The 25,778-nt window shown below is 30.5% G+C and overlaps 1 protein-coding gene and 1 long non-coding RNA gene across 4 annotated transcripts; one reads left to right on the top strand and one right to left on the bottom strand.

Annotated features, from left to right (window-relative positions):
• Positions 1 to 14,949: 14,949 nt before the first annotated feature.
• On the top strand, positions 14,950 to 18,974 carry LOC114370934. 3 transcript variants are annotated; one of them, XR_003657955.1, is made up of 8 exons: positions 14,950 to 15,201; positions 15,324 to 15,357; positions 15,446 to 15,459; positions 16,156 to 16,322; positions 16,457 to 16,534; positions 16,630 to 16,698; positions 16,795 to 16,884; positions 18,606 to 18,974. It is a non-coding gene; the product is annotated as an uncharacterized LOC114370934 (long non-coding RNA). The 3 variants fall into 3 exon arrangements; XR_003657954.1 differs by having other exon boundaries at positions 18,486 to 18,974; XR_003657956.1 differs by lacking the exon at positions 15,446 to 15,459 and having other exon boundaries at positions 18,486 to 18,974.
• A 2,887-nt stretch (positions 18,975 to 21,861) lies between these two features.
• Positions 21,862 to 23,630, bottom strand: LOC114370112 (E3 ubiquitin-protein ligase PUB23-like). Its single transcript, XM_028327400.1, has one exon. The coding sequence runs from the start codon at positions 23,515 to 23,517 to the stop codon at positions 22,255 to 22,257; it is 1,263 nt and encodes a 420-aa protein (XP_028183201.1). The 5' UTR covers positions 23,518 to 23,630; the 3' UTR covers positions 21,862 to 22,254.
• Between the last annotated feature and the right edge of the window lie 2,148 nt (positions 23,631 to 25,778).

The raw sequence follows: 25,778 nt of genomic DNA, 5'->3' as shown, positions 1-25,778 counted from the left end.
CCAATTTGTTCCGACCATCGAGAGCCAAGATCATAGAGCACTATCAGGTGAGATAGTTCAAGCCGTCGAGGGGCTTGGAAACGAGCACCAATGCTGGGTTATCTGTATGGTGGATGTAGAAAGGATCCGTGGGGTCGACCGGAGAATAAAGAGTCATCGCCGGAGTGGAGCGAGAGGTGGTGGTCATGATGGGGATTTCTTCTTCTGATACCATATTAGAACAAAAGGTAAAAGCAATTGAAAATTGAATTCTTATTATTTTAGCTCATTGTACAATGTACAATATATACAATAACAGAAACAGAAAAGACTAACTAAAAAGACTAACTTAACCAACTAATCATAATAGACTAATAGCTAAGCTAACTATGGTAATAATCCTAACTAGAGTTGGTTGTAATAGTTTCATCTATCATAACTAAATTAATTAATTGATTGGTAACAAGTCATGCTTTTTCTTAAGAGGCAAAATATAATACATTAAAAATAAAGACTAACCACAAGTTTTTTTTTATAAGCCAAGAAAATTTTTTGTACTAAAAACGTTAACCTTCACAATTCATATAAGTTGTATGAAAGGCTAGAGACAAGTATTACCAATGACCAGACGATCCAATCTTTCTATCCACTTGTCAACTTCAGCAAGAACATTGTTTGATATGATTTTCGTGTCCTCTTCCCTAAAATTAATTAGTCTCACTAAAATTAACAACCACTTGGTATTTTGAAATTTGTAAACAGAAATATCTAAATTAAGTACATAGAACTTGTACCTAACACTAAATGATTCTTCCAAAACATGGTGCTCAATCAACTCGGTCAGTAGCTTTTAATGACAAGAGCAACATCTTTCTTTTGCACAAAATACGTGGCACAAATCTGCATCCTACAAGCCAGGAAAAATAATTAGATATTTGATTCAACAAGAATAGGTAAAATAACTTCCAAAGAGAGAAAAATAAACTTGAAGGTAGAAGTTTATCGGCGTGTATTATACAATCAGCCAAATTGATGGAGAATTCAGCGTGAGGGAGCAAAGGGTAAATAAAAAAAGAGTTCACATACTAACAATTTTTAAAACTCATATGGCAGCAAAATATGGGGCTCCACACGGCACCCTCCAATAATAGCTATTTTTCTTGATTTGTGAAGAAAAACACTATATATTTATAATATCTATCCAGCCTTAAACATAAACTTAAATAATACAAGGTTAGTCATCTACTCCTCTGGGAATAGTTAGCAGCAATAGAATTGAGGAAGGAGGGAGGGTGCAGAGGTGGAGTCCTCCGATGGCGGTACAGCAAGATCGATTGATAATCTTCACCGATTTTGCCAAATATTATTATTTTTTTTACAGGAAATATATTATTATGTGTTAAAATGTTAATTAACCATCTTTTTTTTTACGTTAGTTAGTTAACCATCTTAATAGAACGCTTTGGCTAATCAATCTATATAAACCTTGATTTCATTTGGTGCATTGGCAGTCACGTCTTTAAAATTAATGAATGATATTTTATATTTTAAATTTGTACACGATTAAAAGAATTGTAGATTTAAGAGTTGTAGGCATATGCTAATTAGATTTTTTAATTTACTTTAAGTCTTGCTAATTATAATTTTTTTAAATATTTAAAAAGATAATATATAAGTTAAAAATATAATGCCTAACAATAATAAACTCTATTGATTCAAATAAAAATTAAGTTTACTTTTAATTTATTATTATGTATTAATTTTTATTTTGGAAGATTGTCAAAGTTATTTATATATGTATTACTAATTTTTTTAGTATAATATAATAAATATTTCTTCTGAAAATGTACGATTTACTAACATCATATTTATTATTAAAATATTATATTCTTTGAATTAAAAATTAATGTATAAAATTTGAGATAATAAATACGTTTAAATATAAATTATCTTTTTGATTTATGAAAAATACTTCATATTGTGATATGAAATTATTTTAACTATTGATAACTTATTTAAAAATACATTCAAATGTAATTTAGAAATGAAAATGTAAATAACATATTAAAGAATATAAGAAGTTGACAAAATCTCTAACAATACTCTCCTAAAATAAAAATAGTTAAAAATACTCTTGCACAATATAACTATTTTAATTTATATATATAATTTTAGCTAAATTACAAAATTAGTCCTCCTAATTTACTTATTTTATCAAATTGTTCCTCATATTTTTTAATTCACTATCTCATTCCTCTTATATTTCAAAAATAAATATAATAAATAAAGTAAAAATAAAGCTTATATAAGTATACATATACTAATTTATGTGAAAATAGAATTTAGTCTTATATATTATATTTTAAAAAATAATATATAAGATTATAAAAATATAATAAATTAAAAAATAATAAAGTTTGAATTTTGAACTTTTTCATATAAAACTTATATTAATACTATATTTTTGCACCAAATATTCAAATGAGCATTTGGGTGTAGTGGTGAAGGGATGTGTCACAAAATCACCTCTGATACTCAAATAGTCAATCTTAATACTTTCAGATGGATACACAATCCGTTGGTAGAGCTTTCAAAGATGGTCACGCCCAATGGGCTAGCCCAAACATAATTGCGGGCTGGGCCATGAAAATCTAGGTCCAAAATAAATTTTGGCTCGACTTGGCTTGGCACAAAAACACCCGCCCGTCTTGGACGAGCCAGTGAACTCCACAAATTTAAAATTATATATGTAATTTTAATATTAATTTACAAATATTGTAAGAAATTACATTTATTGTATAATCAATTAATCAAATTACCATGCATAAATTAGAATTTATCTTTATGTAGTTAATGCTAAAATTATTTTTTTTAATATGAAATATTTGGTCAATTAATTAAATATAAATACAGGTGTTAAATTATGTATAATATTAGTGCATTAAATTAAAACATACTACAATATATATAAAAAATTATCACATGCATCATTTAGTATATCATATTGTTACTATATAATAATAAATTATTTTTCTTAATAAACAATGACTCAAAAATATTTAAAACGAAAAGTTAAAATAAATAAAAATGATTGAGTTTAATAACCAAAAGGTAAATTAAGCATTTTGCTAGTTAATATTTTAGCTCAATTTAAATATATTAAAATATGGAAAAGAATAAAATATTTTTTAAAAATAATTTTTTAGAATTCTATTTTGTATTTTTTTTTTAAAAATGAATGAACCCATGGGCTGGCCCATTTGGCCCATAGAGGGTTGGGCTATGAAAATAGTGGCTCATCTCAAAATTGGCCTTGCCCGACTCGACTAAAACATTCACGGGCTCATAGTGGGCTGACACACCTCTATTTGTGGGTAATATTTATAGGTAAAATTGATATTTTCGACAGATGCATATTTTGTGGATAAAATGTGTGGGTAAAATTTAATTATTTTTATCAATTTTTCTTAACTTAATTACAACTCAATTATCTTTATTATTTTTTCTTAAATTATTTTATAACTTTATCAATATAATATTTAATAATTATTTTTATACAAGATAATTAAAAAAAGGAGCTTAACATGTAATATATGAAATAAAAAAAAACTTGAGCTTGACTCTTTTACATAATCAAGTGAGAGTGATATCTCAAAAAAAAGTGAGAATGTAGTACACATTTATATATATATATATATAAAAAGTACATGACTTTTTTCTCATAATATAATTAATTTTACTAATATATTTAATCTTAAATTAATTTTTATAAAATGAAAAAAATATACTAATTTATCAACATGTGCATTACATAGGAACACACTAGTAACTTTTAATTAATTATTAAGCTTTGGTTAGTGTATATGTTACACTAAAGTCATATTGGGTCGATCTTTATTAGGCCTTATTGAGTTTCAATCAATCATTAGTGCATATGTTACACTAAAGTCATATATTGGACATTGATTGAACCTTATTGGGTTTTAATCAATCATAGTGCATATGTTACACTAAAGTCATATATTGGGCCTTGATTAGGTTTCAAATAATCATTAGCACATGTTACATTAAAGTGATAGTGGGCCTTCATTGGACCTTATTGGGTTTTAATCAATCATTAGTGCATATGTTATACTAAAGTTATGTTGGAAAGTGGTGAATGCATAAGTTATACATTGAATCTTAGTAAATCATTATTGGGCCTTGGTTAATGAATATGTTAAATTAAGGCTTAATTACAAAATTTGTTCCCCTATTTAGCCTATTTCACCAAATTGATCCCTCCTATTTTTTTAATTCACTTTCTAAGTCCCACTATATATCAAAATGGCTTAATTAAATTTTTCATACCTGAAATATAGTCCGTTTTCAAAAAACTACCTAACATTCATTTTTTTCTCCCAAATACCTGAAAAAAAAATTGCATTTTATTTTACTACCTATCATTAGTCTGCATTTGTTAAGTGATGACGTGGTAGACGGAGTGCCACATCATCTCGTTTAGTCACTAAACACATAGGCACGGGCGTCCACGTCATTAATTTGTTTTTTAATTTTGTAAAAAAGAAAACCAAAAAAGAGAGGCAACATCGTCTGTGGTGGTGTGGGAGGTGGCGGCGGAGCAACTCGAAGAGAGGAACTTCGCCTTCACCGCCTTGCTACCGCCATTCCCTGCCACCACAACAACGACCACAGAGTTTCCATTGGCATGACCAATGTCTTTCTCGACATCGGAGACCCCCTTGCTAGTAAGAACCTTGGACTTTGTCTCTGGATGTTTGACAGTATCAATGTCAAAGGCATTAGCATTCTTGGCACTCTTGTTCCTACACAGGAAAATGAAGAGGGACAGAGCCATTGAGAAGGTTGTCGGAGATGTTGAACTGGTCGAGGATGAGTTTGTTCAGGTCAGGGATTGGGTCGGAGAATTGGTTGTTTTTGAGAAACAAAGTTTTCTAGCAAGTGAGGCTATTGAAGGTGGTGGGAAAGGGCCCGAAGAAGTTGTTGAAACCCATGTTCAAGCGAACCAGGTCTGCCAAATCAAATAGAAAGGGTGGGATTTGGTCGCTGAGCAAGTTGCATTGAATGTAGAGGTTGCGGAGGGTGACACAGAAGGCCAGATCTGAAGGGAGGGAACCAGGTTGACGTAGTACACCAAAGAGAGCGATACCGGGGAGGTGAAGCTCAACAACGTGGTGCGACTGAGAACTAAGGCGGCGACAATGAATGGCGTGGATGCCTATGTGTATAGTGACTAGGCAAGATGATGTGGAACTCTGTCTGCCACATCATCACTTAACGGATGTAGACTAACTGGAGGTAGTAAAATGAAATGATTTTTTTTTCAAGTATCTGGGTGAAAAAAATGAATGCTAGGTAATTTTTTGAAAAGTATGAAAAACTTAATTAAGCCTTTCAAAATCACTATTTGAGTCACTGATTTTAACTGTTGCTTATTTGAAATATGAGGGGACTTAGACAATGAATTAAAAAATAAAAGGATTGATTCGGTGAAATAGGAAAAATAAGGGGATAGATTTTGCAATTAAACCTTAAATTAAAGTCAATTTGGGATTTTAGTGAAAGCATAAGTTACACATTACATCTTATTGGGCCTAGCTTAGTGCACATGTTATACTAAAGTCAAATTGAAACTTCATTAATGCATAAATTTCACTTACACCATATTGAACCTTAATGAATTATTAGTGTTACACTTATGCCTTATATTTTAAAATACTTAATTTTAAAAAATTTGATTATGACGTATTTTCATAATATAAAGGGTATTTATTTATTATAATTTTAAATAATTATATAAAATAAACAATTATTTTGTACAAAACACAAATTAAAAGACTAATGATAAGCATGATTTATTTATCTTAATCAAATAATGTAAATATTGGTTTGTTAATTTAAATTGTGACAAAGAAAAAAAAAATTCATTATATAATGCAGTATCTGACTATCTCTTTACTTAATAATTACGTGTGGTGGATATTTGGACCTGCATTTGACACTTAAACTACTACGTACATTAATGCCATGGTCTTTGTCTAGGCTAAAAGCCATGTGGCTTCTAAACAATAAACATAGAACAGTCAAGTTAAAGGAAAAACATGTTCAACTAACTAAAATTGAAAAAATATATATGAAATTATTCATTGGTAATGCTCAAAGGTCTTTCTTGTTCATGCTCGTCAGTCCAAACACAAGGTTCTATATGCCAAATTGAAGGAAATTTAATATAGATTTCAAAAACAAGGTTAATAACCATATTCAGAGTCAAATACCCCTGTCAAAACATAAAGGGCTGAAGGGTGTTTCAGATTCTACTAAAATGAGACATCATTTTAAAATTCCAATCACGCCAATGTGACCGGGGTTCAGTGAAGGTCACGAAAATAACATCAATGCTATAAAAAGATAACCTTTACAATGTCTCATATTCAAGGGTTTTTCAAAGGAAGTGTAAAAACACCCTATTACAGTACCCAACATGCAAGAGACACTAAGAAGAACTCAAACTAACTAGGAGAAGGGCTTAGAAGTCAAGATTACCTCAGAGAAGCTACGAAATGGAGGATTGGGGGAATTTTCTCCACCAAGTCCTTGAGGAGGATTATGAGGATTCCACTTCGATTAAAGTGTTCCTCTTGGTGTGGGGGTTAGGCGTCAAGCAGTGGCAGCTCGCAGCGACCACCGGTGGTCGTGGGTGCTGGAGAAGGAGGTTTTAGAGTTTGGGTGGCATTTTGGAAAAGAGGAGAGTGAAAAATCGTGTTTTTCACGCTGAGGAACACATTTATAATCTATAGATCTTGCTTAGCGAGCTCTTCTCGCTAAGTCGGAGTCCACTTTTCACGCTTAGAGCGACAATTCGGGCTTCGCGCAACTCCCTCTGCACTAGGGTTCACTTAGAGGGCCAAAAATCGCTCAGCGCAATTCCCTTTTGGGTTGGAATTGCGCTTTGCGCGCCCTTGCTTGCTCATCATAATTCCCTCTCAGGTTGGAATTGCGCTTAGCGCGCCCTTCTCGCTTAGCAAGACACCAAAAGTTGTTATTTTCAAAATCACAACGGTCAGACTGTGGAGACATGTCTTAGGAAGCTCCAGAAAAAATTTAAAGATGATCCAACGGTTAACGAATCCGTGATTGCGATTTTACTGGAATATGTTTAGGTAAAATTTAAAATCTCATAATTTCAACTTAGCTCAACAAAACTCCACATCAAGAAATTCACACATGACTAATTCAAGTCATACCTCCACTCATTAAATTCAACCATATATTCAAATAACACAATAAATAGAATTAAACATCGATTTATAAATAGTAATATTTCAGGGTGTTACAGGAAATCTGTTTCACTTGCAATCCAAGCAAAAGTTAATGTTCAAAGAAGGGAAGGTTTGAGTTTGACTGGGGGCAGAAGTTTGACAGGCCAAAAAGAGCATCCTAATGTTAAACCCAACCAACCAATGAAGGCAAGTGTTTAGAAAATTTTACACAAGAAATCTTCTGGTCAAAATTCTTTTGGTGCTTTTACATAGAATAATCTAAAACAAAATTATTCAATTGACAAAGAAAAATTACCATCAAAGCCATTGGTTACCAATTCAAACAATAGGAAAGTTCTGATTAGGGTTTCCTCTTATGGCCGCCATATAAGCTCTAGTAATAAATCCAATGCAAAAACTAAAGTTGGATCCAAAAAGTCAGCCATAGAGGTGACCGATAGTGAAAAGAAGGTCTTGTATACCAGCACAAACAACTTTCCTTAGAAAGAAAAGGTCTACAGACAAGGACTGGAATGATAGGGTTGTGGATAATTTGTTCATTGAAAAAACGCAGAACTCTGATGAGTCTAACCTAGTGAGTAATAAGCAAAATAGTTGGACTGAAGAAGTCAAAAAGAAAGACATGAATGTAGTTTCCTTCACATTTACCACACCATTAACAAGAAGAAATCCAAGTTTTGAGACATCTGAACAAGCTGGCCAAAATACTAATGGTCTTTCCTTGGATCAACACATTAAAAGAGTGTTACTCGACCCGTACAATACAAAGTCTCCAATATGATGTTTTCTATTTGTGCTTAAATGTTGTTTTAACATTTTGTATTGGATTTACTGGAGATCTAAACTAAAATCAAGCATCCAATCCTTTAACAAATATTTATCTTTCAATAGTTATTCGAATCAATTTATAATTATTCTAATGCATAGTTTTTAAACTCAATTTCATTGCATACACTTACTGCTTAAACTTGTAGAAGTAATCATTTTAGGGTTGTCTTGCAGACTTCTATGAGTAATGCATCAGTAAAGGGGTTGAAAGGTTGCAAAACTCTGAGCAAAGATCAAGATCCTAAAAATCTAGTGGAGGGTAAGGAAGAAAGGTATGTATATGATATTTTTTTTGGTTTAGGGACTCTTAAGTGGAAATAAAACAATAACTACTTGTACTGGTACAAGAAAATGGTAATATTGAAGTTTACTTTCCCTTAGTCCAGGGGTTGGATAACAAGCTAACTATTGAGTATTTTAAACAATCTCGACCTTGCTAGACATATGTTCACATGCATTTTCTTGTGCATACCCTTTGTTCTTTATATATGTAAACTGTTACTTAAAATCCATCTTTATTCATTTTCCCCTAATTACAAAATTTCCACCGAGTGACATTCTAAAACGGTTCCTCATAACCGTCTTAGAATGTGCATCGTAAAAAACAATTTTCATTCCCCTAATTACAAAATTGTCATCGCGTGACATTCTAAGATGGTTCTGCATAATCATCTTAGAATGTGCATCGTAAAAGAGCATATTTCTAGTAATGAAAACATAAGCATGTCTCATCCAAATCAAACATTCCATATACAAATTCACACACGAAATGCAATGTAGATTAGACCCATAGACTTGTATGAATGTGGTACCATTTTGGAAAACACTGTGAATGTAGTTTTGGACTCCAAGTAGTTGACAAATTGCCACACAATGGACAACCCGACACTATCACTCTCACTGAGATGACACAGTCGGCGACGCGTTAGGGTGTTCTGGCCTTGTAAGGATACTCCAAATACATGTGATCAACATGAGCTTAAAGGAGATTCTAAACCATTGCACCCCCAAGGTCAAATTCATACCTCAACTCATTCATGACCTCCCCAGCTAGGTACATAAATGACCTTCACTTCAAAACGCATATGCACAACATGATACATGATTCATAGACAATATACACCTAGCTTATTTTCGAATTCCCATGGAGATTCCTATCCCGTGGGGATAAATTCTTCTAACATATTTCATAACACATACGCATACCATGACATATTTCTTTCGCATATACTCGTGGACATCATGCATTTTAGTCACAATATCAATAATGGGCAAATTCATTCATTTACACAATAATATCATCACATCACTTCATTTGTCAAATCATAAGTATAAACATCATGCATCGTACTACCACTCATCATGATATCAATTTTACACACTCATTTTTCCTCCTACGCTACTAGGACCAACATAGAGTATAATAATCATGTCCAGAGTTTTACTAATCCTATTAAGTTTTTTCTTATCTTGTTATAAAGATAAGACAATTATCTATAACTTTTATGTTGATCTTAAAATCCCTTTCAATCGTTTAGAAACCTAAAATTAGGAAACATACAAACTGACCGCATAATTCTGACAACTCAACCTTTACGCACTAAAATTGCAATATCTGGAGTTATATAAATAATTTGTGTGAAATAAAATCCCTTAACTAGATAACATCTACGTCTATAGCTCTTATGAAGAACACAAAGTCTAATTCTATCATTTAAGTACACGTTTTGGCGTTCTAAGTTAATGTTTTCTATCAGAAAATCAACAAGTTCGTCCAACATCAATTACCAAATTCAATTTCAAGAACATCAAAATGACATAACATCAAAACATACAACAATCAAATTCACCCAAATCATAACAAAAAAAAGTGTTTTAGGGTATTCACAACCCATCCAAGAAAATAAACTTGTTATAATCATAAACCTAAGATCATATAATCTACATGTGACTCATTACCACTCATACAACAAAAGAAAAAGAGATAGCCCACTTCCCCTAACCTCAAATGAAGCAATTCCTCAACAAGGAAAAGGAAGATGATCTCGTGACCACTCCTAAGAACGCATTGACCCAATGACTTCATCCACCACGATCTCCACGACAACTCTTACTATGACAAAAACTTGGTTGTGATTTAAAACACAATCTCAAGCCGTCTAAATTCTCCGAGTTTGAAAACTCAAAGGGAAATATAAAAATATTGACTGAGGGGCTCTACACCTAACGCTAAACCCATTTAATTCTTTGGTGCCTATAAGAATTGTTGGTCTCCTCTCTATATATAGGGGAAAAAAAGGGTTCACGAGGTTATTTTGTCCAATGTATGACTTAGAGAATTTTTCATGATCAAGTGACCCACTTTGAAGTTGATTTTCTCTAAGAAAGAAGCTGATTTTGGTTTCTAAGGTGTATGAATGAATTGTAGCTTTTTCAGCAAGCTTTCTAGAAATGCAAAAAACACCTCAAACAAACAACTATAACTCAAGATATGACGTGATCTATCTAGGGTTGTCATTATAAAACTAACATTAGATTTAGACAACTTTTCAAGCATTTTAACTATAAGAAGTTAATCTAATATTCTTCTAACACCAAATTTAATATAATATAATAAAGACGACAAACAACAACAACAAAATAATAATAACAAATATTTACAGAAAATATAATAGAATGGTCTTAATAAGAATTCTCCTTATGATATATTTCTAGTACTCAAAACTTGGGGTGTTACAAAACTCGTCGTTATTGAAAGTTCTTTTCACATAGATCTCATATGCAAAATTTCATATTAATTCAAAATCATTCGTTATCTCTTTCATATAAATTAAAATCAATGTAATATAAATATTTAAAAATATATTAAAATATTGATCATTTGATTACTTCTTGTTATCGTTCAATGTTGAAAAAATTGGCGCAAACAATCTTGGTAATACTAGATATAATTCAACGGTTGGATCAATAAAATCATATTTTATATCAAGTTATAAAAATAGTATAATAGTTGTCAAAGTTGTACCAATATAATTAGATCTCTCTTAATTCCACTACTAGAAAAGTGGCATTTAGCGGCCAAAATCAGCGATCGAAATGTTTCCGTCGCGATTAGCGACCGTATTAGCGACAAACAACTTCTGTCACAACTTGCCACCGAAGTTGCGACCGAAATTATTTATCGTGACTAACTTAAATCAGCGACTGATTTAGTGACCGACGTGAAGTGTTGCAGAATATTTTGGTGACTATTTCGGTCGCAAAATATCTATAAATCAAAATTAATTTAGCAACCGAACTAGCGACCGAAGTGGACTTGGAGATAGTGACTGAATTGTATTAGGTCTCTAGTTTATGATGATAGCGACCGAATTGAATTCGGTCTCTAGTTTATGATGATAGTGATCGAATACATTTTCAATCGCTATCTAACAATTTTGAGGTCTGCAACTCTATTTATTATTTTCTAAAATATTTATGAAACTAAATTTTTAATTTATTTTAACTCATAATAAATATAAAATATACTTAAATGCATTTTGTAGTTCAAAAGTATTGAAATTAATATATTTGTAATATTTTTAAATTAGCAAACAAATATATATATATTTTGTAAATCATAATAAATATATAATATTTTTTATTATACTATTATAATTTTTAATAAAATTAAAATTTAACATTTACATTATTTGATTAATATAAATAAATCATGCTTATCATTAGTCTTTTAATTTGTGCTTTGTACAAAATAATTGTTTATTTTATATATTTATTTGAATATTATAATAAATCAATACCCTTTATATCATGAAAAATTGTAATAATCAAATTTTGTAAAATTAAGTATTTTAAAATCTGAGTTTCCTTATATTTCAAAATTCATTATTTGAGTCACTGATTCTAATCATTAACTGCTAAATCTTAAACATTGACTAAACTAGAAAGTTGATCAACATTTTCTTAAAAAATAAAAACTTTAAAAATGATTATGAAAAAACTAGAATCATGATCCTTAGAATGAAAAAGACATGACTTCTTTACCACTACACCAAAGTGTTCATTTGAATATATAGTGGAAAATAAAGTATTAATATAAGTTTCATGTGAAAATATTTGAAAATTCAATTTTATTATTTTTTTAATTTATTATATTTTTACAATCTTATATAATATATTTTAAAATATAAGTTTAATTACTCATTTGGTTCCTATAGTTTCATCATTACCTTTTAGTCCTTGTAGTTTTAAAGTGATTTTTTTAGTCCATATGGTTTGTATTTTAATTATCTTTTAATCCTGTAATTTGAAAGTGATTTTTTTAGTTATTATAATTTGTATTTTAATTCCCTTTTAGTCACTATAGTTTAAAATTTGTCTTTTAGTCCCTATATTTTATATTCTAATTATCTTTTAGTCCTTACCATCAAAGTATCAGTAATATTATCAATTACAATTAACTATGAAATATTAGTAAGTATTCATAACTAATTTGTAGATAATTATTTTTATATATTTTTTGTGGTATTAAAAGGTAATTAAAATACAAATTATAGGAACTAAAAAAATCACTTCCAAATTATAGAGATTAAAAGAAAATTAAAATACAAACTATAAGGACTAAAAAGATCACTTTTAAACTATATGGACTTAAAAAATTACTTTCAAACTATAAGGACTAGAAGGTACAAATCATGAACCTATATGAATCAAATGAGTAATTTAACCTAAAATATAATATACAAGATTTAATTATATTTTCACACTAATTAGAATATCTATGTTTATATAAGTTTTATTTTTATTTTATATTATATTTATCTTCTACAATAATGCTTGTGATTTAGTGACAACATTTTTTTAAATCTAAATTAAGACATCATGTTATTTATTGTAATATAGATAAAAAAAAAATACTGTTAATAAATCACATACATAAATATTTTAAAAAATAGAAAATACAATCATTTTATTTAATTACATATCTTTACTAAATAATTTAATTCTTTTAAAAAATTACGTACCTAATTAAATAAATTTAAATATAAATATGACTTTAGTGTAATATATGCACTAATGATTGATTAAAACTCAATAAAGCTCAATAAGAACTTAGTATAACATATATAGTAACCAAAGCTTATTAATTAACTAAAAGTTACTAGTGCGTGTTCTCGTGTGATGCACATGTTAATAAATTAATATTTTTTCATTTTAAAAAATTAATTTAAGATTAAATATATTTTTAAAAAATAGTCAAATTAATTATATTATGAGAAAAAAGTCATGCACTAACATATATAAATGTGTATTATACTCTTATTTTTTTTAAAAATCCTTTTTTTTAGATACCACTCTCAATTGATTATGTAAAAGAGTTAAACTCATGTTTTTTTTTTAATTTCATATATTACATGTTAAGATCCTTTTTTAATTATCTTGTATAAAAATAATTATTAAATATTATATTGATGAAGTTATAAATTAATTTAAGAAAAATTAATAAAGACAATTGAGTTATAATTAAGTTAGGAAAAACTAATAAAAATAACAAAATTTTATCCACACATATTACCCACGAAATATGCACATGTCAAAAATATAAATTTTACATACGAATATTACCCACGAGATGTGTTAATCCACTTCAAGCTGGTGAATTTTTGGGTTGAGTTGCACTGGGCCAAATTTGAGACGAGATGCTATTTTCATGGCCCAACCCAATCCTCTACGAACCAAATGAGACAACTCATGGGCTCATTCATTTAAAAAAATACAAAATAAAATTCTAAAAAATTATTTATAGAAATATTTTATCTCATGCGAGAGTATTTTTAACTATTTTTCTTTTATGTGTTTTTAGATATTTGGTCAACTTTTTTATCTTCTTTAGTATGCCATTAACATTTTTATTTCTAAATTACATTTAAATATATTTTTAAATAAGTTATCAATAGTTAAAATAATTTTATATCATAATATGAAGTATTTTTCATAAATAAAAGAATTTATATTTAAACATATAATTTTTATTTAAATAAATTGATATTACTTAAAGAGAACTAGAATTTGTTTATATTTAAATATATAAATACTAAAAGTGAATTTAAGCCAACTTATAATAATTCAAATCCAATTAAAAAAGAACTTATATCTTTATCGATGTAAATTAACATGATGATACATGTACTGATAGCGTAAAAAATATATACTTTCAATTAATCAGACTGATCATTAAAATAATTATTTTAAGAGTATTCAAATTTATCATTTTATGAAAGAAAAGAATGCATTTTTTCTAATAGTAAATTAAATTTAAATCTAGTAGAGTAGAATGTAAATAATAGGGGATAATATAATTGAAGATATCCTATAGCTATGGTTGTTTGTCACTGAAATCCAGGGGTGTTACAAACCCTGAAACGAGTCATTATTATTATCAAAAAATTTAGTCACAATTGATTACTATTTTTAATTACTAATATTTTTTTATCACCGACTTATTTTTTAGTTGACATAATAATACACACATAATATTTTTTAAATATTAAAATGAACTCCACTTAAATAAATACATGTTAATTCAAATATAAAATTAAAATATAAATAATCCATCACAAGGTTAATACACTTAAACATAATAATAATAATATCCAACAATGCTATAGCTCCAAAATGTTATACATTAAATCACACTAACAATTTTGTTTATTATTTATGTAATTTAAAATTTGTTTATTATTTATGTAATTTAAAATCCTTATTATTCTTGATCCTTCTACTAACTAAAAAGAAAGGGTTTCTACCGAGAGAAAAGGGAAACACGTTTCTTCTACCACTGCCCTCTCCTTCTCTCTTGCCAAAATGAATTACTTGATTTGTTTTCAATTAAAAAATCTCCTCTATTTTCTTTTTCCAGTTCTCCTTCATATTGAAATTCCCTCCATCTACTTCCCTTTCCCGTTTCTCCTTCACACAGACAGAAGAACAATGTGTTGTGTGTGAGTTTCGTTTGGCCTCTGCCAATTTCATCTTCTTCTTCTTGAGCATTTTTTGATGTTCTCCTCGGGAATCTGAACTCATGCTACTTGGGGTATTTTTTTTCTCCTCAGCCATTTTCGTTTCCTTCTTTTTGTGCAGTGAGTTTGTTCGTCTCTCTGACTTTTTTTTCTTCTTACCATTTTCACCTTATCTTGTCATCTCACAACGATTCAGCTTCTCATTACCTATCTTCTCTGTTGTACCGTGTGTAAGTTTCCTTTCTCATCCTTTGTCTTTTTTTTTCTTCTCACGTTTTAAAAGCATTGTAATTTTTCTCTCCTCTTTTCATATCGCAGGACCGTGTACTTAAGTAAGTTTTCATCTTTCTTTGTTATTGGTGGTTTAATTTTGGAAAATTTCTTGTGAGGTGTTTTTCATATTTCAGGACAATTATTTTTCTTTTTGATAGCTTACTTGAAAAATGGTGATATTGCTTTTACAAATCTTAGTTATATACTTTGTCACCAATAAAAAGGTAATTAAGTTGAAAAGTTTTTTGGAAAAGCATGAATCTGGTCCAGTGGTTCTTTTTTCTGACATTGGCCAAGATAAAGAAGGATCCTGCTGTATGAATTACTGTAATAAGGAAATTAATTCTTCAACCACTAACTTGTAATATATGTTTCAAAATGGCATTCAACCTTAACATTGATGTGGAATTTTAGAATGGCTTTCAACCTAAAATTACTAAGTTCTATGGCTAGCTGGCTAATTAATTAACGTGAATTTCTTCAGTTTGGTAAATGCCTTCAACCAGAAAAGGAGTACGGTATATCTTTGATCAATCATCTAGGATTAAGTACTAGTTTTTAGTTGCGGAATGGGTGACAGAATCTGCTTTATATTTTTTTGGATAGAACAATACAATCATATATGTTACTTGAGAGGATTGGGTGCTATAAATGCTTATTTTTATTACAAACTCCTTGTACTTTTGTAGTTATATCATAATACAGTTTCTTCACTCTGGCTTTACATTTGATTTCATTTATTTTTGGACAATAAGGGAAAGGCAACAGGAGGAAAATAAACTTGAGACAGAGAACCTACCAAAGCCAAGGCAAAACCTGCTGACAAAGAAGTGATTGAGAAAGAGAATGAAGTTAGCGTCAGTTTTCTTAATATTCAAGTTGGGTTAATTCGCAAATCATGGAAGCATCCATCTGCAGATAGGTCCTTTGACAAACTATCTGAAAAGACTTTTATAAATATAAAAAAATGTTAAACTGACAATAATAGAGTCTGATGCTTCTGCATTTTGATATGTTTGACGTGAATGTTAATATCAATGGACTTAAACTATGCAGTTTGCTAGTTGAGGAGGACAAAGTGCGGCAGGTTATTAGTGGGGTTTGGCAAAGTACTGCAATCCTGATGAGTTGACGGTAATGTAGTTTCTTAACTGCGTGCAATGGTTAGTTGTATTCATTTTTCATTGTAATTAACTCTTATGTTTCTGCTGTTTGATTTCATTATGTAGAATCGTTGTGTTGTACTTATAACAAATGTCAAACCTGGAAAACTACGGGATGTGATGTCTCAAGGATTGGTATTGATGTTGCATTTGCTAAATTGCTTTGCTGTGTGTAGCTTTTGATGGTCAAGTAATCTTAAAGGGATATATGCATTTTGCTCCCCTTTGCAGGTCTTATGTGCTTCGAATGAAGGTCCAACCATTGTAGAGCCCTTGCTTCTCCACAAGGATCACAAATTGGGGAGGTATTTCTTTTTCTGGGTAAGCTATTAAAAATCTTTTAGATGAGGCAGTCAACAATGTATTTCATGGTTGAGTGACTTGTTTTATCCTCTATCTAAAATATTTAGAGTAAATATCTCTATTTCATCCAACTATGTCTTGGTAGCTCAAAAGTTCATAGTTTGTCGTGGTCTATTCCCTTTCTAAATTTGGCTACTTTTAGTTAGACGTGGGTAATGATCAGGTCAAGGTGGAAACGGATTGAGTTAAGTTAGGATTTAAGGCTTGAGCCTGTCCTACTTTACAAATCAAAGGTCTGAGCTTTGCCTTGTTTACTGGATATGGGCTTTTTTAAGGCTTGGCTTGACCTTTTAAAAGTTTGGCTTAGCTTGGAAGTTTATTTAAATGCCTACTTTGTGGTAAAGTTCTATTGAATTTGAATAAGTTACATACTTCTAAATAGGCTAATGAGTCTACACTTGTATGCAAGCTAGTGAATATAATCCTTTAAATAGGCTAACAAGTATATATTAAAGTATTATAGTAATAAGTTAATACAACAATAATAATATTATTATGGAATTATTGGTATTTATTTAAATAGGTTGGTCTGTTGAGCCAAAAAGACTTTTTGAATGACTAGAAGACTAACCTTTTTAACTAAATAAGCTTTTACAAAAGTCTTGCTTTGACCTTTTTAGCAAACAGGCCTAGCCTGATTTAGGCCCACTGTGGACTAAGCCATAGGCTCTTGACAAGCGATTTGACCTATTTTTGTCCCTAGTAATGGGCTAACCTGCACTGATCAACCCAACCTTAAACAATTTGATGAAACAAATCAAAGTGGGTTTGGCTTTGCTTTAGCCAATCTAGGTTGAGAAGTTGGCATTATCCTTTTTACTTGGGATTTTTAGGGGGTTTTTTTATAAAAAAAAATTATATAGTTTTGGATATGATTTAGACTTTTGGGTATGAAGCCATGCAGGCTTGAGACTTTTTTAATAATTAAGTAAGAGGGCTAGTTTTAGAAGAAAAAAATGTTTTTTTTAACATTTAGTTGGCTAGCAAGTGGTTTAGTGGGATCGCAATTTGTTTAATCTACAGGTTAAATGAACTGGTTTGTAAAGTTGTGTTTAAATAAACCTGTTAATTGCCCAGTTTTAATTTTAATGACCCATAAAAAAAAGATGTCTGGTCCCTATCTGTGCTGGTTGTAGGTTAAACTAGCAAAGTAGAAAAGCAGAGACAAATTATGTTTGGGTACCCATTTAGTTTTGATATATCCTCTTCATATGATAGTTTCCCAAATACCTCATGACTTTGTTATATACCTATATACCTTTTATTGGGCCTGGAGACATCACTTTAAATATAATGGTAAGATCGAATTTAATGTAAGGATCAATGTGCCAGCCAATCATCAGGCAAACTGAAGTATCAAACATAGATATATAGTGGCCCCATTTTAAGGTATATCATGCCAATTGCAAATACTTTTTTGTTCCAACTGTATAGCACTTGACTAGAAACTTGCATGTGGTTCAAATTTTAGTTTGTAGCACTTGTTTTATTGTTCTTTGGATATAACTTACCGTTCTTGAGGTCATTAATTATACCTATGCTTTGTCATTCTAATTTAGGATTGACGGAAAGCCAGAAGATGTACTAAACCCAAAAAAGAAATAGCCAAATAAGATTACACCGGTATTTTCTTTGCACTCGTTGCATTTTTAAAATTCATAACTCTTGTTTTGTTTAAGGGTGAAGATTTAACATTCAACATGAGTCTAAAGGTGGGGAACATGAGTTTAGTGGTTGCATTGGAACAGTATATCAGCTTCTTTTGGATAAAGTTCCTGGATGGATGAAAGATATTTTTTTTGTGAGTTTGTATTGTTAAGGCATAGTGTTTTGTTATCTTTTGAAGATCAATTCTCATTGTAGTTTAACTAGTAAGTTTTTTTCTTTTCTTTTAGCCTATTCTTATTTTTTCTCTTGTTAAAAATCATATTAATGTTATATGGTGCAATTTATGGCTTTAGGAGTGTACAAATAGTTGTTAGGGGTAATTGTAAAATTTTCAATTTTTATTATTTTTAAATAATGTGATTATTGTTGAGATTATTAAATGCATACTATTTTTTATTTGTCATTTTTTTATCTTCATACTATTGGTTTTTATTTTTCTTTTTCATTGTTTCTTTTATTTTTATAACTTACATATTCTTTCAATTTAAATGTTATTTTCCATATGGTATTTAAAAAAAATATGAATGGGAAAGCAGTAGTGAGCATAGCTAGAAGATTTATTATTATTTATAAGTTTGATTATATAATTTAATTGAAAATTATATTTATATTCAATAATTATTAAGCAGATAAAAAATGTAACAAATGAAAGCACAAAAAATATAGCATTTAACCAAACAACATTTATAAACTGAAATTAATTATCAACTAGTGACCGAATTAGTAATCGAAAGTAATTTCTTAAAATTTTAATTTAAAATAAATTATTCAGTAACGACCGAAAGTAATTTTTTTAAAATTTTAATTTAAAATTATTTATTCATTAGCAACCGAAATAATGACCGAATTTTATTTAAATTTATTTATAATTAAAATTTTTGTTATTTATTAGCGACCGAATTGGCGACTGAAATTTTCGGTTGCAGAAATAATTCCAAACAAAATAGTAACCAAATAAATAGCGACCTAATTTATTTTCTTGCGACTGACATTTTGGTGGTGAAATAGCGACCGAATAGTAATTCGGTGACTAATGACTTAGCGAGTAACATGTTTGTGATGTAGAAATTTCGGTCGCTATTTCAATTATTAACACTTTTAGTGACCGAATTTATTGATTTAGCGACTGAATTTTTCGGTCGCTAAATCTTGTTTTTTTTGTAGTGTTTTCATATTATCCCAATTAATTTGTTATCACAAAAGAAGTAATTTAATTTTTTGTTTAAATAATTTGGTATAGATTACTAAAATGGTTGTTTGTGTCTTTGTGATTGAGAGAGACATATCAGAATGACTAATTCATTACATTTAAACGAAGTTATTGAAAATTCCCGCAATTAAAGCAATCGATAATGGTTGTTTAAGCATTCTATACTTCCTATTTCGTTTTTCTAGTTGGAGCCATAAAGGATATAATGCCGTTTATTTAACGGTTTCATCATGTTCAACAACTAGACGCAGCTAGTTATCCCTTCACATATTTGGGCATGTTCTATATATTTCCCTCTTGGTGAACTTATTCAGATGTAGAAGTAGGTATAACTAGATATACCAAAATCTACCTGTATATTTCCCTCTTGGTTAATTTTCCAATTAAGGGTGGGAAACGATTAAAGGCTTAAGGTCCACGCAGAGGAGTATATCTTAACTTATGTCCTTTTCTATTCCAAAAACTCAAAAATGTCATAATATTACGAGTGGTGATGATAACTTAAAAAAATAAGTCAGACTTCTCACAAAATTTAAGAATACATGGTTGTTGTGTGAAAGAAGTAACAGTAACGTACTAATTTGTTAAGAGTCAACTAGTATGTCGCATCATTCGAATTAATTTTTTGGCTCTATAGAATTTTTCTAATACTATCAAGAGGTCTCCTATATTGTTCTTGGAACAAAATTTCAGTTTCTTGTAATTACTGATATGATGTTACTCTTTTTTTTTCTCTCTTGAATTTGAAACTTTTAATTAACCAGGAAATTGCTTTTGAAAAAAAAAATCTTATATAGCTCAAATTTTAAAAAGAAAAATCATAGTTGAAAATATGATTAATAATCAATGTTATTAATAAGTACTTATTTAGTTAACTGGTAAAGAATTTTTCCACAAAAAGAAAATGGGAAAGAATTTAATTATGTTTAAGTAAGGAATCTTGGCTAACCAAGGGTACTGGTTAGAGCGCATTTAAACAGAAAAAGTTATATTAAAAATTACTCATTTAAATATCAAAGAGGAAAGCATTTTTTCACCTCCCAATAAAATATTTTATTTTTTTACTTCTTTAATCAATATTCTTAAGACATTAACTAACATTTATCTTTTTTTTATTACAAACTAGTTAACATTTATCTTAAGATATAAGTTTTTATTTATTTATTTATGTAAAAGTACCGATCTAAGTTAGATCCTCTAGCTAGGATGAAATAAAAAAGTCATTGGGAGAACTTCTGTTCCCATAAATGAATTTACTTCGGATCAATCAAAACTTAAAATAACTTTCGGATAATAAAGATTTCAAACCCAACTAATAATGGGTTAAGTGACATCAATAATATGTTAATTGAAAATGCGTTCATCAAGACTTATCAAATCGAACATTTTTTACTATTACCAACTGAACACATCACTAATTGAGATCTAAAATTGCCGTAATATAAGGTGTTAGTTTATTTTCAAATTTTGTTAACATAAGTTGGTATATTTGGTATTAAAAATATAAAAAATATTTTAAAAATAAAAGAAAATTTTACTATTTTTAATATAATAGGCATTTTCTTCTTTAAGAAACACTTTTCATATTCAAATCCTTACCACATCAGTTCCAAAAGAAATTGGTTCTAAAGGCGGAAAAAGAGAACATAAATATAGAGAAATGGAGTAATTTTTTTTCCTGTTGAATCACGTTGAAGCTCTGTAATAGATTCACGTTCAATCGCATTGGGAAGTGGCCCGGAATCACATGAATCAAGTAGTCCCTCTGTTTCTAATTTTAGGTTGTTCAGTATTTTTCACTCATAATATTATATTTTTATGAATTAAAAATAATATATTAATACTCCACTATATTACTTTGTAAAAATCAAAATTATCAACACTCCACTAAAAAATAATCTTAATTATTCCATAAATTGTAAAGATATAATTGAGCAAAAAACACATATTTACTTGTTGGAATTCTAAAACAATCAAGGTCTTAAAACAACAATACAAAGTTAAAAAGAACCAAGGATTAGGAACGGAGGGAAAAACACAAAATCAATACAATGAAGTACACCAAAAAAAAAACTCAGTATATATGATGAAATGAGTTTGTGTCAGTATTCCATTAACTACATGCAATTCACAGTAAATTTCGAATTTGTTTCGGGCAACATTTGAAGCCCACACCTATCCTCTGCTCCGATCCCAAACAATTCTGTACACCAAAATCCAAAACAAGAAACAAGAAACAAGAATCGAGCAAAGAAGCTAGCTAGCTAGGAAATTGAAAACTCAAAACTGTGATTTAATTTGGGTTTCCTTTCACCGCAAACTAGGCCTCGCATAAGGAAGTAGTTTCCCACAACGTCCGCGAATCAAGATCTGAAATTTTCAGCCAAAGTAACAATTACACTTAGTATCGAAACGTGTCTCGAACAAAAGAAAGTCGTTTTTCTTTTCTTTCAGGAACTCATTGGAAACGAAGCAAGCAAATTGTGAGGTATGCAAGGCGAGTTCCTCCAAGCCCTAGCATGCAATTTCAGAATCTCCCTAGCCTTCTCTTTCGCTTTGTTCCCACTATCCACTTGCAGCACCAAACACATCTTCGCCACCACCCCAAGCTGCAGCATCTCCTGCACCACGCCGTGGGTGGCAGAGAATCTGCACACCGAAAGCAGAATCTTCGCCGCCCTATCGTTGGCCATCGTGGACACCCTCAGAATCTTCTTCGCCACTATCGCCACCCCCGCCGCGTGGGCCAACAAACCAGCCCTTCCATCAGCACTCTGACATAAAATCTCCAACAAAACAAGCATCATTTCAATTGGTTTTCTCTCCTTGCATTCGAGAAGAAGCTCCACCAGAACCGGCACTGCTCCGGCCTCCACCGCCTTCACCCTATTCCTCCCCCACGGACACACCTGGATCAATGCTCTCAGCGTCGCCTTCGAGGCCTTCTCCGAAACCTGATCCTTAAGAACTTGAACCAGTTCAGTGAACAAATCAATTTTTAGGTTAACCAACAGCGCCGGATCCGCCACTTCGGATAAGGAATTCAGCAAGAAAACCGCGTAGGCGCGTGACTCGTAGATTCCACTCTGCATGATTTTGGTTAGAGAGTTTATAAACTCTGGATGGTTCATCAGAGCCTTTAAACCGGATTCTGACAGCTGAATGCTGTGTAAAAGGCTCAATGCTTCGTGGGCTATACTTGTTTTTATTTCCAACTCGACGTCATCGAGGAGTACGGTGGTAGTGGTGACGGTGACAGTGGTGGTTATAAATGATGCTAAGAAACTAACTGCGTCTTTGGCGGATTCGATGCAGCGTTTGTTTGATTGGGATTCCGAGGCGATGGACTTGAGGGTTCGGAGGGACCGGAGCTGGAGGCTCGGGGAATCGGAAGCCGAGGCGTCGCGGAGGAGCTTCTCGATGAGGGTTTTGTCGACGGGAGGTTTTGGCGTGGGGATTCTCTGGACGCCGTGAGAAGCGTTGACGGTGCACCAGGCTTGGATGAGCCTGCGGAGCGTGTGGTTGGGAGTGAGGTCCGGGAGGAGGGGCTGCTTCGTGACGGGACACGTGTTGTTCTTCGGCACGGCGGCGAAGAGCCACTTCTCGATGCTGTGGCGGTCGTAGGTGATGCCGGTGGAGACCGTAACGGGGTCCTTCATGAGCTCTAATGAGATAGGGCATACGAAGAAAGGAGGCACGTCGATCTCGTCCATGTGAGAAGAAATGAATTCAGAGGTGTAAAGAGAAAAAAGAAATATGGAGCTTGAGTTTTGACTTGTGAGAGATTTGATTTGGTTTTGTTGTGAGGAAGACGAGAGAGGGTGTTGGGTGGGTGGTTGTAATATATAGTGTTTGCGTGTTCAAATTGGGGGGAAAGTCAAAACACGGAAAAATGAAGCTCCTTCTTCTGACGAACAACAGCGACTTTTCTAATTAACTCCTGCAAGGGATGGGACTAATGGGAAGGGCTCAACTTTTAATTACGTGGTGACCATTCACCAACATCAACTTGATCAACTCAAAACTAATTTTAATTTCTGACACAAGTTGCATGTAGGGTTTAACTTTAACAACCGTTCTCTTTTGGGACTTGGGACTTCTATCTTTTTTTTTCTTTTTTGTGAACTCCAACTATTTTTTAGACAAAAAAAATTAAGGACTAACTATTTGAATTATTAACAACATCTCCAATATGAGTTTTTTAAGTTATTTTTTTGATCTCTGATAATTTTTGTGATGCACAGTATTATGTTATTATAAGACATTCATATATAATTTTGCTCTAATTCTAAGAAACTTATATTTTTTTATTTTTATTTAATCATGATATTATTATGTGTCAAATAAATATTATTTTTTTTCTTCTAAAAAATAATTTCTTGCAAAAAAATATAAATTTTATTTTTAAGAAATTCTCCTTTTGTCAAGTAGATTTGCTGAAATAGGAAAGAAACAATGAAAAATATTTTCTTTACTTAAGAAACTCTCATTATAAATGCCCTAAGATACATATTTAAGGTACAAATTATTTGTTAACAATATCACACTACAATATTGGTATTGCAAATTCATTTAAAAGAATTTGATCTGTTTTAGAGGCCAATTTGAGTTGTATTTTCAGTCTATTTGACTAAATATTTAATGTTTCATTTATTAAAACTTATATATATATATATATATATATATTAAGTATATATTAATAAAAAGATTTTTTTAGCTATCATATTTTTATTGATATTATTTACTTTGAAATATATAATAGCAAAATATATCTTAATTTTAGTTATATATATTAATTCTATAAGATATAGTTATATTTAATAGTAATAAATATTATGTTAATAAATTAGGTTGACTTAATTATATCTTCATATTTTCATACATTATTGAGTTTCGGTCAAATTGCATTTAAAATCAAATAAATTTTCTCAAATTTTTAGGCCAAATAAATTTTAATCAAGTCAATTCTATTTTAACTCATTTCATGAATACCTCTATTTATTAAGCTTTAAATGCGCTATAAATGTCATTTTAGGAACGTATACCACATCTTAATACTCCGTTTATTCTGGATTGAAATAAAAATATTTTAAAATTATGACAATTTTATTCAGAATTTATTTCCAAAATAATTAAGATGCAAAGTTATTATCAAGTTATCGTAATGGATCATATCAATTTTGTTAACATTTTTTTCTTTCCATCATAAACAATAATAAGGTGCATGTTGTTTAACTAACACATTACTCAATAGTTTGAAAGAAAGAAAGAATAATACTCCATTAATCAATGGACCGGAGAGAGTGAAAGGAATAATAATACATTTTTTTAATAGGAAGAAAGTTAAATAAAATAGAAGGTTTTCAATATTGCCTTACTCTAGGAGCGGTTCTAACGGCTACTTTTTATTTTGTCCTAATTACTAGTTCAACGCCTTTGTAAGCTTCTTTGTCACAAATTTAACTTGTAAACTTTAAACTTTAAGGGAAAAAAAAATTCCAGCTATTTTAAAATAATAACACTGCGTGTAAAATCCTTATACATTTATCAAATTTAAATTCAAATTAAAAATAGAAAAAGGAGGGGGGAGATGAAAGAAATTAATAGTTCATGAATGCAGGGATTTTTTTTAAGACTTGGAAATTATTGTGGCATTTATGATTTACCCCTTTGACTTTCTCTTTAGGTTGTGTTCGTTGGTTTCTCTCTCCATTTTCTAGCCCCAAATCATGCAGGTTTCCGTTAAACGTTAAGGTTGACCTTTAGCCGACATTATAAATTAATTGTTGACACAGTACATAATAAATTAAGAAACTTTAGTGGAATTTTCGATGTGTTGAGAATTGAGATTCAGATTTCAGATTAATTGGTCCAACCAAACAAAAAAGGGCAAAAACGAAAAAAAAAAAAAGAGTGAGATTCATTTGAATGACGGTGCCATCCTGATCTACTTTGTTTCAACTCTCAACTTCAC

The sequence above is a fragment of the Glycine soja genome, chromosome 10, assembly GCF_004193775.1.
Source record: "Glycine soja cultivar W05 chromosome 10, ASM419377v2, whole genome shotgun sequence".
Lineage (NCBI taxonomy): Eukaryota > Viridiplantae > Streptophyta > Magnoliopsida > Fabales > Fabaceae > Glycine > Glycine soja.
This window is presented reverse-complemented; position numbering and strand designations above follow the sequence as displayed.

Excerpts from the sequence above, each read along its gene's own strand:
- LOC114370112 (XM_028327400.1), bottom strand. The coding sequence starts at position 23,517 with ATGGACGAGATCGACGTGCCTCCTTTCTTCGTATGCCCTATCTCATTA.